The sequence below is a fragment of the Musa acuminata genome, chromosome BXJ3-8 (genome assembly GCF_036884655.1).
Source record: "Musa acuminata AAA Group cultivar baxijiao chromosome BXJ3-8, Cavendish_Baxijiao_AAA, whole genome shotgun sequence".
In the NCBI taxonomy this organism is placed as follows: domain Eukaryota; kingdom Viridiplantae; phylum Streptophyta; class Magnoliopsida; order Zingiberales; family Musaceae; genus Musa; species Musa acuminata.
This window is the reverse complement of record NC_088356.1, coordinates 44,370,675-44,389,776: the sequence shown is the minus strand read 5'-3', so window position 1 is coordinate 44,389,776 and position 19,102 is coordinate 44,370,675. Positions and strand designations below refer to the sequence as shown.

Sequence of the window (19,102 nt, the reverse complement as noted above, 5' to 3'; positions counted from 1 at the left end):
AATACATAACATATGATTAATTGCCCAAGACGAAAATACTGCATGGTGAAAAAAAAGAATGGATGAAAAATAAAACATTTAAGAATGTTTAAAGCACACTGGTTCACGTCAAACTCGATTGCTTATTTCAGGATAAACTACTAAGATACCAAAACAAAACAACCATTTACTCTTAATTAGACACTTTTAAAATATAAATTCAAGTAGTAATATACTAGACGCAACAGACCTAGAGAATTGTCAGAAGATGCAGCTTATGAACTGTAGTACAAAGGTCGAGTGGTTGGTGAAGAAGCAGGCCTTGTATTCGACATAACACCATAAGGTGATGAGTTCTGTGAAGCTTGAAGTGACCCAGCAGTAGCACTGGAGGTGTTTGCTGAAACTGGGTAATGAGAAACAGGAGCAGTTGCAATGGTTTGACCTGGGTACAAGTTAGGCTCTGAAACAAAGCTTCCACCTGACGTGCTAGAATTCCATGTCAACATTTGACCCTGAGGATTTGTTGCTTGTCCTGTAGCTCCAAAATCACTGCCCACGTATGTGGATGTTGGCTGGGGATAAACTTGCCACCCAGAAGTGGTGGGTAAACCAGGAGCTTGGGACATCATTGGTACACCCGTGTCCTGAATAGTGTAGTCTCTGCTTCTCTCATTATGCACCTAAAAGGACCTCAAGTGCGCACAATTTTATTTTCTTTTTCCTGATGGTTAGATATAATTCTTTCAACAGCCAATTTTTGAAACTTAAAAAAGTTTTATTGCTCCGCTTAACCCAAAAAATTATATATACCTTAAGATTGAGATCAGTATGACGAGAGTATGTCAGATGAAGCTTACAGTAACCACCATCATAGATGCAGTGTCCCTCCAAAGCCTCCTTGGCAACTGACGCAGTCATCACATCTGATGGAAACAAAGAAATGGCACGTAGATAACTTAACAGAGCCAAAACATTAGCTTGAAAGTATAAAAGACAATTATCTCAAATAGTATGATGCTTAATTAAATATAAAAAATCCTTTCTATTTCGAACAAAATCATTAACTATATATCATCCTTTAAGATGTTCAATGTGCACGTGAGCACTTAATCACCTAACAACTATTAATTGCTTTAGTACCAACTTTCAACAGTTTTAATTTTCACTGCAATATCTGAAAGCGTGTCTGCAGATAAGCTTAACTGTAACAGTCAGGACGAACTAACAAGGAGTACAACAGTTTGTTGTGAAAGGAGGTGATAAAGGCAATATGACAGTAAAAAGACCAGGTAGGATCAGTAAGCATGGATTAGACCAACCGACTCATGACATGACAGTGAACTGATTAAAATTGGTCTTATAGCAGACATGTTAGGCAAATCAAACAGGTCCTTATACAAGAAATGATTGTGCTTGTGTGTCCAGAAAGGACCAAAGATCAAATTTAGCAGGAAGAGGCAAAATAATACCTATACCAATGGGAGAACAATCGAAGAATTTTGAAGGGCCTCCCTCCCTAACCATGAATTTTGTAGGTTTTTGTAACAATTGGAAATCCTGGCACAACTCCAATGACAAAAGTCATTGCTTCAACTTTCATGAATGACACTGATATAGTTCCTGAAGGTAGTCAGTCCATGGCATATCAGCTGCACAAATAAGGGTAGACTCCCTAGGGCCAGTTGCAGTGCTTGACCACAAAGCCCTTCTAGAGGTCCCCAAGGAGGTTGTGCCCACCAAGATTATCACACGTGAGGATAATTTAGATAAACATGCCCCTCGCCTCGAAAAAAAAAAAGCATTTCAACCTGGATTGTCGTTATTTGTGCATAAAGAGAGAACATTAAGCATATCCCTTGCTGGACGCTTGAACTACATAAGAATTAACAACAGATAAAAACTTGCAGATTCAACACAAAATATCATGCAGAACGACCTGAGAAAGTCACCAGACATGCATCAAGATAAGTCAGGCAGACTAAAACCAGGCAGGCAACAAGATCAGCCAGACTAAAACTCCTGGAGGCTTGGGGAAAAAAAATCAGCCACCCATGTCTCAACTTATTCAAACCAGCCAATAGCCCCCTTATCTGAATTGAGACACTAAAAAAATCTGTCCGGATAATTTTGATTTCCTAAAATCTCACTATTTATGATCAGCAACTAAAATTTCTAGTATCTTACAATTTCCTTACAAAAAAACCAAACAGGCATTTCCAAGACTACACAGTCATCATAACTTACCAACTTCGGACAATTTAAAATGATCCAAAAATATTATAAAAGTTCCCACCTTGGGCACCAACAAAATATTATCTCATTCACTTGTATGCCTATTGTAACATCTATATGACCCATCAACAGATGTGACGAAATAAGAAAAAACTCAAATTGACTTCCCAAAACCTACTTAAACCAAAAGTCAGTTTGTGAAGTCAGACCCAAACTGACACAATTTCTTTAAACTGAGAAATTGACCCAAAACCTAAATTAATTGCACCCAAAGTTGACATGAACTGGATATGATGCACTTATTTTGAGGCCGGGACACATCATGGAAATCACCACCATCAAGAAAGAAAGCCCAAAGGAAGGCCCATAACCTGCTAGGGCCAGCCATCAATTCAAAAGCCCTTGGGCATTGGCTTAGAGCTAGGCTGGCCCCTGTATGGCCTAGGCTAACCACTAGAACCCCACGATGTTATGGCAGCACATCGACACTTAAACATCTTCATGGTCACCTGATAGTGTTTAGAAGATTTGAGCAATCTTTACCAGGGTCTCATGCAAGGAAACATAGAGTTCACAATGAAAAAGCTTCATGACACTGATAAACTCCTCCAAAATAGGAGGAGAATGCAGAGACCCATTGGAGTGGGATTTATACCCTTGTTTTATATCAAGGGCCTGCCAACCATACTTGCAGTCACCTTGGGTCCAACCAGGCCTAGTTGGTAACCCACCTCCTTGTGAGGGATGGCCAATCCAAGAGCAATCCTATTGGAATATTCAGAATCAAGACGCAATTAATGTCTCCTGCTATCCTGTATCAATAGTGATGCACACGAAACACTACATGTACTAGTCTACACATGCACATCCACAGGTTCATGTGTACCAAAGTAAAGTGAAGACACATGCACATGGTATCAGTCCATAATCTCCTGCCAGCACATGGCAGGTGCACAAAAATAACTTGCTCATGCATCTGCAAACATGCACATAAGCACAAGATGCTACCTAAGTTCAGCTTACAACTATTAATTAGAGGGCACCATAGACAAAAGATAAGTTGTGTTGTGTATTTGCACATTCAATCAAAATGGAGACCAAAATTAAAATGCTTATATGCAATTTACTAGAAAATATCAAACATGAAACATCTTTAATAATTTCCATACCAGAATACTGTATCAAGGCCTGCATGCCACCATGTTTCTCAAAAATTAAAATTTTCTGCACAATACCAAAAGCAGAGAAGACCTGTAATTTGTCAAGAACAAACATTGAGTAGGTTCATTTTGATGTTTAGCTGAAAGTTAAAAACATTAATAAAACATGGAGGTAGATAGAAAATGTCTTACTGTATAAAGAACATCAACTGTCACAGCATATTGCAAATTCTCTATAGAAGCTAAAAGAACATTGCTCTCCGGCTCCTTTTTCTTTCCATCATGACCTGGCAAAGCCTGCGAAGGATTTCTTGTAAATACATCAAGGAAAAACAAGAACGAAAAGAATAAAGAAGCAGAAGTGAATTTGCTACATAAAAGTTACCTGCAGAGTTCCCTCAATAGCTGACGCATTCACAGGAAGAAAGGGATTTGTGTAATCCCTGTTCATTAAAAAAACAAAGTTTATTAAGGTTTGAGTTATATGCAAGCCCTAGATTGCGACCAATTTGCATAAAAAATCTAAAGATAGAACTTGATGGGGAAAAAAAATCTACTGTGAAATGTGTGTTAATAACATGATAGTGTGATAATCTCATACCAATATTCATTTGTTAACTCTTCAGTTAGTTTAAGAAACATAATACACTCCGATTACAACTAAATCTGAAACATGGCAGTGTAACAAGAGCAAACAAAATTCAACAGTTAAAACATCAATAAAATGCCAAACATTTTTCTTACAAGAACTGCTTAAAACAATGTACAAGAGAAGAAACTATAAGTCCAAATTATGGAATCACAGGATTACCCATGTTGCACAATCACGATAAGAGTAGGTCATCTCTTAAGTTCTAAATTTCCTTCCTGATTACAGGAGGCTGAATTTACAGACATGTACCTTCAGCAATTTTACTATATCAAGGAATTATCATGCCCGAAGAACCCACAAAATTTAACTCATGTCAGCTGCTTGAACTATGTATTAGACCTTGTGAAAAGGGAACATGTTACGCAAGATGTAATTTATGCAACAGTATATTGCAAATATATTTAGTGCTCATCATTGTGAGGAACAAATATTACAAAGATGATTCTACAGAACATTACTTCTTGAGCACTGATCAGAAACTGAAGGAAAACAGGTAAGGTCAAGAAATCAACAAATTCAAAAGTAAAAATATAATGGTAATAAAATCATAAAACAGCCTGTGCACTTCTAGCACACGAAAAAACAACAAAATGTACCTGCTCCGATGTGACTGGAATTTGATACTTAAATCTGTGTGGGCTGAATATGAGATACGCAAATGGCAAGATGTAATATGCTCAGGGAGCAAGTACCTGGAACCTTCAAGTTCAATTAGCAATAATTCAAATAAAATAAAAACATATTTTCATACTAAATACAATGCAAAAACACGCAACCTTGGAATACTTCTTCCATCCAACTCATTTCTTCCACTTGCCGCAGTCTCTGCATCCGTGTACTGGATTAATGCCTGCAAAATGATTCAAGTACTGATGGTAAATTACTTCCTGCATTTCTCCTGAAGAGGACCAACACATGTGGTCTCACCTGAAACCCAGCAGCTTTTTCGAATGTGGCAATTTTATGCACAAAACCGAAGGCAGAAAACACCTAAGACAAAATTGAAAAGCTTGTTATGACAAATAGTTAACGAGAAATTTAACCAGCATAGACCACAAGTGTAGCCCCATAAGCTAAAGTCATCCATAGGCACATTAGCATGAGTGCACATATACTTGGAAAAATATATATGCATGCAATATTACAGCTTCTTGTTGTTGTTACTGTTGTCATATGCATGAAAAATCATACTAGAACAATGTCCTCCTAAGAAAATTATGAGGAACACAAGAAACACAATAATAAAAACAGCCTCAAAAGAAAAAAAAAAAAAAACAGTTTTCGCTCTTGCCAACTGAAATCTTTTATCCATGCATAAACTGCTCCAGCTGTGAAAAGGAGCTCACCCAATTACTCCAGTAAGTTCTTTTGAAGGTAGAAGATATAAAAAAAATTCAACAGGTCAAGTGGAAAGCATCAACCATACATAAGCCAAGGACATTTCGATTCCAAAATATTGAAAATCGAACATACCACCAGATGTTAGAATATTGTTTATGTTATTAAGTCCAACTAATAACCATTTCACAAGGATACAAGGTTTCAAATGTGAAAACGAGATTGTAACATATGTGGTAATTCTCCCAACAAAATAGTTGTATGTAAGTTTTCTCCCATCATTATGGCCCTGCTAGTTCATGCACTGTAAGTTACTAGAAAAGAACAGAAAGAATGAGCATGTCTTTTGCTGAAGAATATTTTTCTTGCGTGCCCCTTACCATAAAAATGATCCAGGCAACCGAAATTCCAATACTTGATAAGACGACCATAAGACTAAAATGGCTCCATGTACAACAAGGGCTCCCAACCAAGAAAACTTACCGAATGAATGACATCTATGCTTACATCACCAGCTTCAACACCTTCAATAGTGACAAGCAAGACATACCCAGGAACATCACCACCACTCTTGTTATTTGTAATTTCTTGCCTGTTAGAATACTGGATATAGACAGTTTTTCCACGGACTTGGGCTGGCTCAGACGAAGAAGCATAGTACGATACCATTGAAATTGCTTGGTTAAGGTCCACCTACAGAGAAAGAAACATTTTTAAAATGCACTGAGTAATGAATATAGACTTTAAAAATGAAAATTAACACAAAGGTTGTACCAAGTAGAACTCCTCTGATGCAAAAACTCCAAGAATTAAAAAAATCACAGTTAAATAAAGCATTCACAAGCATACTACAGTAGAAGAAGGTAGCACCTAGTTGATCCAGAGCATGGAAAGTTGAGACCCTAGTTATACTAAAGTACTTGCTGATCACTGGCATTTTGGATTTATTTTATCGAGAAGATGGAAAACGGTTTACAAGAAAAAGTTTTAAGTCCTGTTGACGCGTAGATAAAGCTGGAAGAGTTCTAATTCACGAAGGATCGAATCCTTCATTTCGTCCTATTATGAATTTTCATCTATGAGAAGTTCCAAAAACTCCAATTTGGTGCTTCTGATCTGAATATGATCAGTAGAGAAATTCAATAGCAAACCCAACATTCTTCGTCCAGCGTAAAAATAGTGTGGATTGTTAGCAATGAGTAGCCAAAAGATAATGTACACATATATCACCAAAACTATCACAAGCAACAAGGCACATGATCAAAACAGAGAGACGATACGGACGAATTCGACGAAGGCCTGGTTCTTGTTGGCGCCGACGTTGCACATGGTGTTGACGATCCTGCCAAAGGGCTCGCAGAGGGCAACGAGCTCCTCCTCCGTGCACTCCCATGGCAGGTTTCGAACGTGCAGCACCTTCGACGGCGTCTGCGTGTACCGAAACTGCTGCTAACCTCATTGACCCGGCGCCATCCCTTCTACCAATATATATGGTACAAGAAAAATCCCCTCTCCTTTCTACCGTTCAAGATGAGGAATCTCACAAGGATGCTTCCTCTTGCTAGGATTAGGGTTCGAGGGGACAAACAAAGCAAGATTTAGAGGAAATAAGAGTGTAGCTCTTCCCTCCCCCCTCTCTTTCGCCTTCCTATCCTTCGATGTCCTTTTCTCGAACCGGAAAAAAGCCCTATCGACCCCCGGTTGTTTTGCTACGTTATCACTTTCCCGGTTTTACACGAACGGAAACGACTCATGTAGCGGGTCCGGTTGCTTCTGGAGAGAACGAGAGACTTCTTGCCGTGTGTGTGAGAACAACGAATCACACGATCCGGACCGTCGGATTTGTCATCGTCATTCGACGGCTAAACTACCATAATTTACCCATCAAAATAAAAGGCTCGATGCTTAACATAAACAACTTAAAATAATCAAATATTTTCTAAATTAAATAAAAGTCATAAAAAATATCGATCCGAAACAAACAGCTACGTTGAACGACTATGGGACGTGGGACTCGAGACACCGAGTACGCTGTCACGACACAAACAGCTAGTAAATAAGCCTAATCCGAAGTCCAATGAGGTGGCTAACTAAATACGTGGTCCGCATAAAATGGTACGCTTACCGAACGCAGGTTCCGAAGGTGCAGTCAACTGTGAGCCACCGTGGTTTAGGAACATCTGAAGTCTAACTACGTGGGTACCGGACACGTCATTTCCCCAAAGAATGCGGGCTCAGTAGCAGAACAAAATGCGCTGACTTTGGGAGATATTGGACGAGTACAAAGATTTGTTTTGGTTAAGAAATAGAAAGAGACGAAAGAAAGGTTCTGATTTAAAGATAACTAGAAAATAATCACCGGAGGTCAACGAGCAAATTCGTTGGAGGAAAGTCTTTCACCGTCTTTTAGTGTCTTACATAGGATCATCTAATTTGGAAAACAAATATATATATATAAATAAAAGATTAAGTGCAGGGATCCTAGGGAGAAATGATTTAGATTTTTAATAGATAAATCAAAAGAGATGGAAGAAAAATAATAATTTAAAGATAACATAAAATAATCACAGATAAAAGTCTCACCTTCTCAATATTATATTTGGACGATGAAATCTTATCATTAAAAATATTAAAATATATATAATAGAAAATATTATACTTGTACCAAATCAAATATATTATTTTTTTCTAAAAATAAAAATATTTTATCCAAAAAGAAATACTATTGGACTTTTGCCCAATTACACTCTCCTAATTTATTTTTACTTGGGGTGCCCAATTTTAATCATTTTAACGAAAATTATCCTTCGTCCTTCATCAGTTAGCTATCTATCTTTAGCGGCATCACTCATCGCATTTGCTCCTTGCTCTCACCATTAGTTATACTATGCGTCCTCTCCTCCCTTCCCCTTTCTCCTCTTATTCCTCTATTCTTTCTCTCTATATAATGTCGCTTGCCCCGTTGCCTCACACCCTCTATTCTCATTTTGAGTGGTGTCACTCGTTACCTCCTTTTCGAGAGACAAATAAGGTAAAGAGCATAATAGCAATATCCTTCTTCATATGTGATTTGTTGGATTGGAGAAATATCACAGAGGAACCGGATCGATTGATGGTGGCATAGAAAACGTTAAAGTAGATGAGCTAAATGAGGGTGCATGTAACATTTTCATGATCAACTATGGTACCAATGCAAAGGGCACAAACAAAGGGGGCACATCATGTTAATGACAATGATTATAATCTTATTTTTATCATAAAAAAGAGATTTAGTGTGACATCACCACTCGTGCTACTACAACGGACGATTTGGGTGGGAGAGTTGCACAATAAGAGGGTTGATTATGCCGGTGACAATAATACACAATTGGTTCTTTGGATTCTTCTTCGGGATGGAAGCATAGGGCTATGGGAGACGAGAAAAAGGAAAGGAGGATAAGAGAAATAAGGTAATTAGCGATATTACTTATATGGGAGCAAAGCGTGGAGGAGATAGAGGTGACCAATGATGTGGTTCGCGATAGATTACTAACAGAGAATTAAAAGATATTTTCATTAATGTGGTAAAAAAGAAAAAAGAGTGTGTAAGATAAAAATCAATTAGAAAAAAATATTCGATTAAAACCCAACAGTAATGGTTTTTTAGGTAAAATAATTTTTAAAAATAATATTCTTAATTTGAAAAATAATTTTTTAAATAAAAAATATTTAATAATACTTTCATAAAGAAAATTTTAGATTCTTAGACTAATCAACTTTATTTAAAATAAAAAACCACAGATCTAATTCCAAGCATGTTGTCCCGGTGGAAACACTCGCTGCAGCAAGATATGGTAAAAAGTGAGCAAAACCTGCCGAAGAAAGGCTGTCATGGAAAGTGTTCGGATATGGCGTGCGGATGATGGTGACACGAATACTAGACGTCTGCGCAAGGGAAGCCGTCCTATCTAAATAATAAAATATCTCCGGCGCTGTATTGCATTCCATCGTTATTTTAATGTGTCCCGAGATCGAGTCGTGAGAGGAAGAGAGGAAGGGCAAAGACGAACAAACCTGGAGATGGATTCCGCTCCCCAACGCCGTCTCCGAGCCATCGCTGGCCATCTCCTCGCCTCCAGCGACCGCGATCCGAACGCTCGTCTCATCGCCAATCCAACCGCCGGCGAGTTCGCGCTCGGTACTCGTCTTTTTCGGCTTTTCTTGCGTTCCTTTTTTGGGAAACCCATTGAATCCAAAATATTGAAAATCGAACATACCACCATATGTTAGAATATTGTTTATGTTATTAAGTCCAACTAATAACCATTTCACAAGGATACAAGGTTTCAAATGTGAAAACGAGATTGTAACATATGTGGTAATTCTCCCAACAAAATAGTTGTATGTAAGTTTTCTCCCATCATTATTGATGCGGCGGGGCATCTGTTTAAGCCGTGGCCTCGGGGCCGTCGCGGCTCGGTTCGGGGGTCCGAATGTCGGGGATCTCGGGTGGCGTCCTTCGTGGTCTCCCATGGCCTGTCTCGACGGTCCGGTCGGGACGTCGAGTCGGGGGAGTGCGTCGCCGCAGCGCCGGGAAGAGTCAACCCCGTCTGGCACCTGCACAAAGGTCGGGCCGAGGTGCTCAGCCCGACCCCTCCGACGGCTAAGTTAGCTATGTGGAGGGGGTTTCAGATGAAGAAGTGTTTGGAGTCTCCTCTGTAGGGGTTGTCCCCCCTGTAGGGGTTGTGTGTGAGTTTGTCTCTAGTCCTCCTTCCCTCTTAGCATGCGAGGGTATTTATAGGGAAGCTTATTGTGCCTGATGTGCCCCCTTGCAGGAGCAAGTAGCGTCTGACACTGGCGCTGGCGTGGCGTGCGAGACCGAGCCTGGGCGTGGCGTGCGAGATCGAACTGGAGCGACTCGGGCCATGGTCTGAGCCGGCGAGTCGCAAGTCGGAGATCGAACTGGAGCGACTCGGGCTATGGTCTGAGCCGGTGAGTCACAAGTCAGAGATCGAACTAGGGCAACTCGGGCTATGGTCTGAAACGGCGAGTCGCAAGTCGGAGATCGACCTGGAGCGACTCGGGCTATGGTCAGGGCCGGCGAGTCGCAAGTCAGAGATCGAACTGGGGCGACTCGGGCTATGGTCTGAGCCGACGAGTCGCAAGTCAGAGATCGACCTGGAGCGACTCGGGCTATGGTCTGGGCGGCGAGTCGCAAGTCGGAGATCGACCTGGAGCGACTCGGGCTATGGTCTGGGCCGGTGAGTCGCAAGTCGGAGATCGACTTGGAGCGACTCAGGTTATGGTATGAGCCGGCGAGTCGCAAGTCGGAGATCGAATTGGAGCAACTCGGGCTATGCGCCAAGGAGCACAACGCAGGCGGGCAGGCCGCGCGGGTGTGTCTTAGGTCCTGGGCAACGTGTGACCGATGAGCACATCTCAATCGGGAAGCCGAGCAGAGGTCGTGGTCTCGGACGACGTGCGGCCGAGGAGCACGACGCAAGCGGACAGGCGGTGTTGGCGTGTCTCGGGTTATGGGCCGAGCCGGCGAGTCGCAAGTCGGAGGTCGAACTGGAGCGACTCGGGCTATGAGCCAAGCCGGCGAGTCGCAAGTCGGAGGTCGAACTGGAGCGACTCGGGCTATGAGCCGAGGAGCATGACATAGGCGGGTAGACCGTGTGGGCGTGTCTCGGTCGACACGCAGCCGAGGAGCACAACTTCGTCGGGCAAGCTGACCAGAGGTGGTCTCGGGCAACACGTTGCCGAGGAATATGACACGGGCGGGCAGGCCGCGTAGGCGTGTCTCGGGTTATGGGCCGAGCCGGCGAGTTGCAAGTCGGAGATCGAACTGAAGCGACTCGAGCTATGAGCCAAGCTGGCGAGTCGCAAGTCGGAGGTCGAACTGGAGCGACTCGGGCTATGAGCCGAGGAGCACGACACAGGCGGGCAGGCCGCGTGGGGTGAACTCGGCGGTGTGGCCGAGGGACACTGCTCAGGCGGGCAGACCACGCTGAGGTGAACTCGGCAGCGTATGGCCGAGAAGCTTGGCGTAGGCGGGCTACGGCCGAGGGACGTGACCCAGATGGGCAAGCCGCCCTGAGATGGACTCGGCAGTGCATGGCCGAGGAGCTCGGCGCAAGCAGGCTGGCCGCGCAGGCATGGTCACGAGGGTCATGCGGCTGAGGTGTTCGGCGCAGGTAGACTGTGGTCGCGCGGACGCCGCTCAGGAGGGCAGGCCGCGCTGAGGTGGGCAAGCCGCCCTGAGATGGACTCGGCAGTGCATGGCCGAGGAGCTCGGCGCAGGCAGGCGTGAGCCAAGAGGCGGTCAGGTAAACATGGAGCCTTCGCTTGGAAGAGACTGAGGCAGGGCGGGCCCGAGCGGGCGGCTCTCGTTGCCGCGGTGGTCGGGTCGTAGGGGGGTGCACCGAGCGGGATAATGGTTCGCACTATACCCGTCAGCGCTCGGACTTGATGAGCGAGGTCCTGGAAGGCCTTGAGCGACACGTGCGAGGGGTTGCTGGGGGCGCGCTCGAGCGGAAGCAGACCCGGGTCGTTGGACAGACACCAGTAGCGTTCTGCGGTCGCGACGGGGTGTTCGTCTCGAAGATCTCCATGCGGGGGACTTTCCCCCGGAGCTCCGATCAGGTGTGACCCTCAACTGTGAGCTCGTCTGAGCCAGTTGGATGATCCCTCGACTTTCGGGGCCCTCCTTCTAGCGCCAAAATGATGCGGCGGGGCATCTGTTTAAGCCGTGGCCTCGGGGTCGTCGCGGCTCGCTTCGGGGGTCCGAATGTCGGGGATCTCGGGTGGCGCTAGACCTTCAAGGGGCCTTCAAGGGGTTAGCCGCACATTACTTATAGACAAAATCCCACCAAAAATAGCGACCCTTCCTCTATTCAGGCATTTCGCATCGGGATGACACAATGTCATTCCGCCATAAACGCAACTTGGTAGGGTAGCCAACAGGCGCGCTACGCGTGGCAAACAACGGGCTTGAAGCGCCGGTCTTCTCGAAAACTGGCGATTCACGAAAAGGTTCGTCCCCTGGACTTCCGAATAGACCAAAGGCTACTTGGCCACCTGCATCTCCCACAGCACAGCGTAAAAGATCCAATCGAAGTAGCTCCTCGGTCGCAGCAGCCTACGTCATGCTCCTTGGCCTCATGTTGCCCGAGACCACACTTGCGTGGCCTGCTCGCCCGAGTCCAGCTCCTCGGCCGCAACCGCCTGCGTCGTGCTCCTCGGCCTCATGTCGCTCGAGACCACGCCCGCACGACCTACTCGCCCGAGTCCAGCTCCTCGGCCGCAGCCGCCTGCGTCGTGCTCCTCGGCCTCATGTCGCCTGAAGACCATGCCTGCGCGGCCTGCTCGCTCGAGTCCAGCTCCTCGGTCGCAGCCGCCTGCGTCGCGCTCCTTGGCCTCAGGTTGCCCGAGACCACGCCTGTGCGGTCTGCTCGCTCGAGTCCAGCTCCTCGGCCACAGCCGCCTGCGTCGTGCTCCTCGGCCTCATACCACCCGAGACCACACCTGCGCGGCATGCTCGCCCGAGTCCAACTCCTCGGCTGCAGTCGCCTGCGTCGTGCTTCTCGGTCCCATCCCTCTCGCGGACCACACCCGCGCAGCCGGCTCTCATGTGCCCAAAGGCCCCCCTCGCGCGGCCCCGGAGAGATCCCCGATGTCCGGACCCGAACCGAGCCGCGTCGGCCCCGAGGCCACGGCTCTCAAAGTTGTTTCCCACAACATCAACGATATCTTTATATAATATTAATTATTAAAAAAATTAAATCTACTATCGTTAAGTTCTAGAATGACGATCGATATCAACGATTAAGAAGGGCTGATCGATGAAGAGAACTCCAAATAAAGGTCGTAATCACATCATTTCGTTCACAAGATGTCCTCGTGCTGCCATCCGTCCCACGTGCCTGCCGAACAACATCTACCGCACACAACGTTCGCTCGGGCCCAACTGCACCCACGGGGGGCATGCACGCTTCCCTTGTAACTTCGCTTAAAATCCTCCCACTGCCACTCGCCGATTCCAAAGATGGCGTCTTTCAGCTCTCAGACCTTCCGTCTCGAGGCTTGCAGTGGCGGCGGCAACAGCCCTGTTCGCGTCCAGATTAAGCCGGACGATGGCCGCAGGGCGTCGGTTGTGGCGGCTGTTGTCAGGGGGAACGCTATTTTCCCCTGCGGAGGTGGGTGCCGGGTGAGGTTCGCGACGAGGGGCCGACGAAGTGAGATCTTGGTGGCGGTGGAGAAGGGGCGGGGCCTTCGGGCCACCGGAAAAGGCGGCGATTTTGAGCCGGAGAAGGGGAAGGCCGATGGTGATGATGCCGGTGTCAATGTCGGTGCAGCTCCGGCCACGATTGACAAGAGCATGAAGGTTCTGGAGATGCAACACGACTCAATTAAGCAGGTGGCTCTCTGTTCTTTACTTTGTTTCTTCTCATTCTGTTCATCCTCCTCTCTTGGCTTTCAATCATGAGAGAGAGAGAGAGAGAGAGAGAGTGTACATGGAAATTATATAGAACAAAGATAGAGCAGAGAATATGAACATCAAGTTGTATGACTCTTAATGATCATAAGTAGTGCATAGATTTTGACTAGTTTATCTCATTTCGGAATCTAGTCTGTGTACTAAATATCAGCTTCTTGACTTTCCTCATTTTGTGCATAAATTTTGACTAGTTTATCTCATTTTGGAATATAGTCTGTGTACTAAATATGCAGCTTCTTGACTTCCTCATTTTGGTTCAGGCTGTGGAAAAAAGGAACATAATCTCATCCTTGGGAAGTGAAGCTGCTGAAGCAGTTCAGAGTACTGATTCTTCTGCTAAAGGTGCTAAAACCATTAATTTGAACCTAAGTTCAACTAGTGTTTCTAACAGTTTGGTCCAGTCTTCTGAATCTAAGATGTCTAAGACTCAATGTATCGGTAAAACTGAAAATTCTTTAGAGGAAGCAGAAGAGCAAGGTGATATCCTACAAGCTGATGGACTAGCAAAAGATGCAGATCTTGATTCTACTTATGATTCAGTCGAATCATCACTTATTATACAAGAATCTGAAAGGGGTACTGAAGATGAGAATGCTCAGAACCATACGGAAGCAAAATCTGATGGTGTAGATACAGAAGCAGATATTGAGGTAGAAAATGTGGATTCCCCTCCTCTGGCTGGAGCGAATGCCATGAATGTAATAGTAGTTTCCGCGGAATGTGCTCCTTGGTCAAAGACAGGTATTGATATTTTTAGTATTTTCGTATTTTCCGATTGATCTTTTGCTGTATTTTCACTCTTACCTCTCAAGTACTGAAAATTTGTTGTATCAAGTCTATGCTCCACAATTGGTAATGAAGTGAATGACTGTTGTTTGGGTTTATAAAGTGTTATTATGATATTTAAATAAGATTCACTGACATTTATCATTTTTAACTTCAACAGGAGGGCTTGGAGATGTAGCTGGGACTCTGCCAAAAGCTTTGGCTAGGAGAGGGCACCGGGTTATGGTATTTCTCCTTTCCCTTTTGTCGATTAATTTCTGTTTGAACCTCAAATCTCACGTTAATGTTGGTGGTGACTCTAGCTATTCCACAGAAAGGTAAATTGGAATAGCAATTCAAATCATAAAACTGCAATTACAATGTGCAGGTTTACCAAACTAGAATAATGTTAGTCCAAAAGTTGCTTCCTTAATATTGCTGTTGCATAGCCAGTTCAATCTTTCTTTTGTAAATTATAGGTTGTTTCCCCAAGGTATGCCAATTATCCTGAATCCAAAGATATAGGTGTTCGCAAATATTACAAAGCTGATGGGCAGGTCTGTATCTGCTGTTTCATGTCATGGATTTTAGATTTAGCTATAAATACATACTTATCCAGTTGATGTCATATTATGGGATGCAGGATCTGGAAGTAAATTATTTTCATGCTTATATTGATCGTGTGGATTTTGTATTTATCGACAGTCCAGTTTTCCGTCATCTAGAGAACAACATTTATGGGGGAGACCGGCTGGTAAAAGTTTTTTGCAATTTTAACACCTGTAAATTAGTCAATCCAGTTTATTCACTTTTTGTTACTTCATTTTTTTGTGCACTGAAAATGCAGAAATGACCTTCTACAAGTTATTTATATTGTCTTTCGCTAATTAATGCAGGAAATCTTGAAACGGATGGTATTGTTATGCAAGGTAGCTGTAGAGGTATCTCCTTTGCCCTAAACAACATATTCAACTATCCATGATGTACATAACAGAATATGTCAGTATTAGAAATTCGTAGTGAGCATTTGTCTAAGATTAATGCAGGAAGGGACTTCCAACATGATTTCTAGTGTGAAAAATATAGTCATGTCGGTGGCCGCTTCAGTGCTGCTTTGAGTTAGTACTTGATAGTCCTTGAGGTGCTTAACTCAATTGCAAATGCCAATTCCCAACCCTTTTTCCCACTTCTTTTTTCTGGTTCTGTATCTTTGTTTCCTAGTTCATGCAGATGTCTTATGACTGAAATTAGCATTGTACAGTGTTGTCTTAGGTCTAAAATTTCATTACAGTACCAGTAGCAGGACCCGTTCAGAGGGGTAGGTATCGGTCAGCACAGTATCAAAACATTCAGTGTGTATATATATATATATATATATATATATATATATATTAAAAATTGGATTGAATACGATATGTAACCGGGCAGTACTAGCATAGAGGTATCCAGTCAGATCGGTATGTTACACTCAGTATATCATACATCTAATTCTATGGTTCTGCATACTAATTGTCGATGGAGAACTGACTGTGACTTTGGTATCAACGAACCTTAACAAAACAATTTACTGTTTAAAAATTTTGGAGCTTCATACAATTTCTGATTCTTGATCGATGTTTTAAAAGATGTAAGATATCTCTGTGCAGGTGAAATTATTTAATAGGCCAAGTTTATATTAGAAAAAATGCCTAGTTGTTAAACTCATTTCCATTTATTAGGCTTAGGAAATTAAGAACAAGGCCACTGACATATATGGTTTTCTTTGATACCTTATGTTTTTTTTCTATTATGATAGAGTCAGTGGAACTTTGTGCAAGGATTTACCTTACGTTAAACACACAATGGTAGTTACTCTCCAATGTTGGTCCTCTGCCAATTAACAGATATTAAATCATAATACTTTTGTTTAATCATCTAAGTTTTTTAGAAAATTGATGGAGTAATCGAGTGGTTGATGTAAATAACTGAAGGCTACTCTAGCATACTTAGTTCTTACTGCCTCTATCCTCCCTGATTTCTCGGCCTTACCTTTGCATCCAATTTATCATTGTTTCTGTTATCTGCATATGTTGTTTCATATAATTCCCTGAATTTTAACCATTGGCTAGTTTCTCTTTTTCTTTTGCCTTATAATTCTTCTAAAATCAAAAGTTATTGTGAATTATAATCTATTAGGATTTATCAGTATTCTGGCTTTCATGATAAGCAAACCAGTTTTGTTGTGAAGCAGATAAATTTGCATTCCACTCATGTTATATTTCTTCGCAAGTCTGTAGTCGGTGTATAACCAAACACTTAATTCTATTCGAACAATAAGATTTAGTTTTATGGTAAGCATCCTTTTTCTGTGGATATACCTTGTATTTTTCATTCACAACTTGTTAAACATATGTCGTTGTTTCGAGTTTAGACTGATACAATTGCAGGTTCCGTGGCATGTTCCATGTGGCGGCTTATGCTATGGAGATGGAAATTTAATTTTCATTGCGAACGATTGGCACACATCACTTCTGCCTGTGTATCTGAAAGCATGCTACCGCGACAATGGCTTGATGAAGTATGCCAGGTCCATCTTGGTGATCCACAACATATCTCACCAGGTTAGCTCTCTCGCATTTTATGCTGCATCTATTAGGTTTAAATTCTCTCTTCATTTAGAAGTTCAATTTGCTGAGTTCGGTAGCCTGTGAGATCCTCAGAACTGCTCAAAGACTGTTAAATTTGCCAAGACGATATCTGCAAGTTTGCAGTTCTCTCACTTACCTTATCAGTAAACCAAACACTTTCTGACTATTTCTCATCACTGAATCAATGATCCAATTATACTTGCATGAATTCCTACAGCTGCATTGTATTTCTTGAAGTTTAGGTTGCATGATGCCCCTGGCCATATTGTTTTTGTGTGACCCGAAGATATTGATCATATGTTGTACTTAATTTTTCATGAGTCTATCATGGTTTTTCCCAAACCTTGTTATAATTGCTTGACATTTGAAGCACTCTGTTTTATTAGAAACCTTCTTTACATCCTTCTCTTTTGCATCAAATGAATGTTTGTCTTCTTAAACTCTTTTTGAGCAATCAAAACATGTCCACTTTCAATTTCTTTTCTCCCCCATTTTTGTTGAAGTTGCTTCATTTCAAACTTGCAAAGATTTCTGAGTTACCACCACCAAAGAAAAATCATTTCGCTCAAAATGAAGATGAAATCATTCATCTTCTCTTCTCTTTTTCTGCTGAGAAGAATGCTTGAATCTGATCCTGACATAGAAGTTTCATGGCATCATTCTAAACAACTTAGGAAACTACGAGTTCGGAATCCTTATCGTCTGCATTCTACCTGTGTGTCTTGTCCAGGGGCGTGGTCCAGTTGAGGACTTCTTCCATGTCGACTTGCCCGATCAACACATGGACCTCTTCAAGATGTATGAGCCGATGGGAGGTGACCACTTCAACATCTTCGCGGCCGGCCTCAAGACTGCTGACCGCGTGATCACCGTCAGCCGTGGCTACGCATGGGAGCTCACAACATCCGAAGGTGGGTGGGGACTCCATGAGATCATAAACGAGAACAACTGGAAGTTCCAAGGCATCGTCAACGGGATCGACACAGTGGACTGGAACCCTGAGCTGGATCTTCACCTGCAATCCGATGGCTACAGAAACTATTCCATTGAGACTCTGCAAGCCGGGAAACCACAGTGCAAGGCGGCGCTGCAGAAGGAGCTCGGCCTCCCTGTCCGCGAGGACGTCCCCCTCATCGGATTCATCGGCCGGCTGGATCACCAGAAGGGCGTCGACCTCATTGCGGGTGCGATGCCTTGGATCGTCGGGCAGGACGCGCAGCTGGTGATGCTGGGCACCGGACGGGCCGACCTGGAGGAGATGCTGCGCAAGTTCGACAGGGAGCACCACAACAAGGTGAGGGCGTGGGTGGGGTTCTCGGTGAAGATGGCGCACAGGATCACCGCAGGGGCGGACGTCCTGCTCATGCCATCGCGGTTCGAGCCCTGCGGGCTGAACCAGCTGTACGCCATGAAGTACGGCACGGTCCCGGTGGTGCACGCCGTCGGCGGGCTTCGTGACACGGTGATCCCGTTCGATCCCTTCAGGGAGAGCGGGTTCGGGTGGACGTTCGACCGGGCGGAGGCCAACAAGCTGATCAATGCGCTGGGGAACTGCCTCAACACCTACAGGAACCAGAAGGAGAATTGGAAGGGCCTGCAGACGCGAGGGATGGCACAGGACCTGAGCTGGGACAACGCCGCCAAACATTACGAGGAAGTCCTCGTCTCAGCTAAGTATCAGTGGTGATCTTTGAGAACATGAACGAACAGTATCTATCTCAGCTATCTGATGATCCAATCCGGATCTCTCTTCAACGAACCTGAAAAGATTCGCCGAACATTGAACGTCTGTAAGTATTGTGTGCGTCCGTTTGATTGATGACATCAACATTTTGACACGTCTCTCTCTCTATCTCTTCCTCGCTGT

The 19,102-nt window shown here is 43.8% G+C and overlaps 2 protein-coding genes across 3 annotated transcripts; one reads left to right on the top strand and one right to left on the bottom strand.

Moving 5' to 3' along the window:
* Positions 1-102: 102 nt before the first annotated feature.
* Positions 103-9,531, bottom strand: LOC135644554 (polypyrimidine tract-binding protein homolog 1-like). 2 transcript variants are annotated; one of them, XM_065162231.1, is made up of 10 exons: positions 9,418-9,531; positions 5,848-6,057; positions 4,954-5,016; positions 4,803-4,876; positions 4,623-4,718; positions 3,760-3,817; positions 3,567-3,671; positions 3,384-3,465; positions 793-905; positions 103-662 (listed from the first exon to the last, which is right to left on the bottom strand). In XM_065162231.1, the coding sequence occupies exons 1-10, from the start codon at positions 9,466-9,468 to the stop codon at positions 255-257; spliced, it is 1,260 nt and encodes a 419-aa protein (XP_065018303.1). In that variant the 5' UTR covers positions 9,469-9,531; the 3' UTR covers positions 103-254. The 2 variants fall into 2 exon arrangements, with proteins under 2 accessions (XP_065018303.1, XP_065018304.1); XM_065162232.1 differs by lacking the exon at positions 9,418-9,531 and adding an exon at positions 6,649-7,070.
* LOC103996391 (soluble starch synthase 2-2, chloroplastic/amyloplastic) lies at positions 9,262-19,073 on the top strand. The gene is made up of 9 exons (XM_065162240.1): positions 9,262-9,541; positions 13,144-13,762; positions 14,104-14,584; positions 14,790-14,854; positions 15,088-15,165; positions 15,252-15,362; positions 15,505-15,549; positions 17,035-17,208; positions 17,966-19,073. Exons 2-9 carry the CDS (start codon positions 13,391-13,393, stop codon positions 18,920-18,922), a joined length of 2,283 nt encoding a protein of 760 aa, XP_065018312.1. The 5' UTR covers positions 9,262-9,541; positions 13,144-13,390; the 3' UTR covers positions 18,923-19,073.
* Positions 19,074-19,102: the final 29 nt, after the last annotated feature.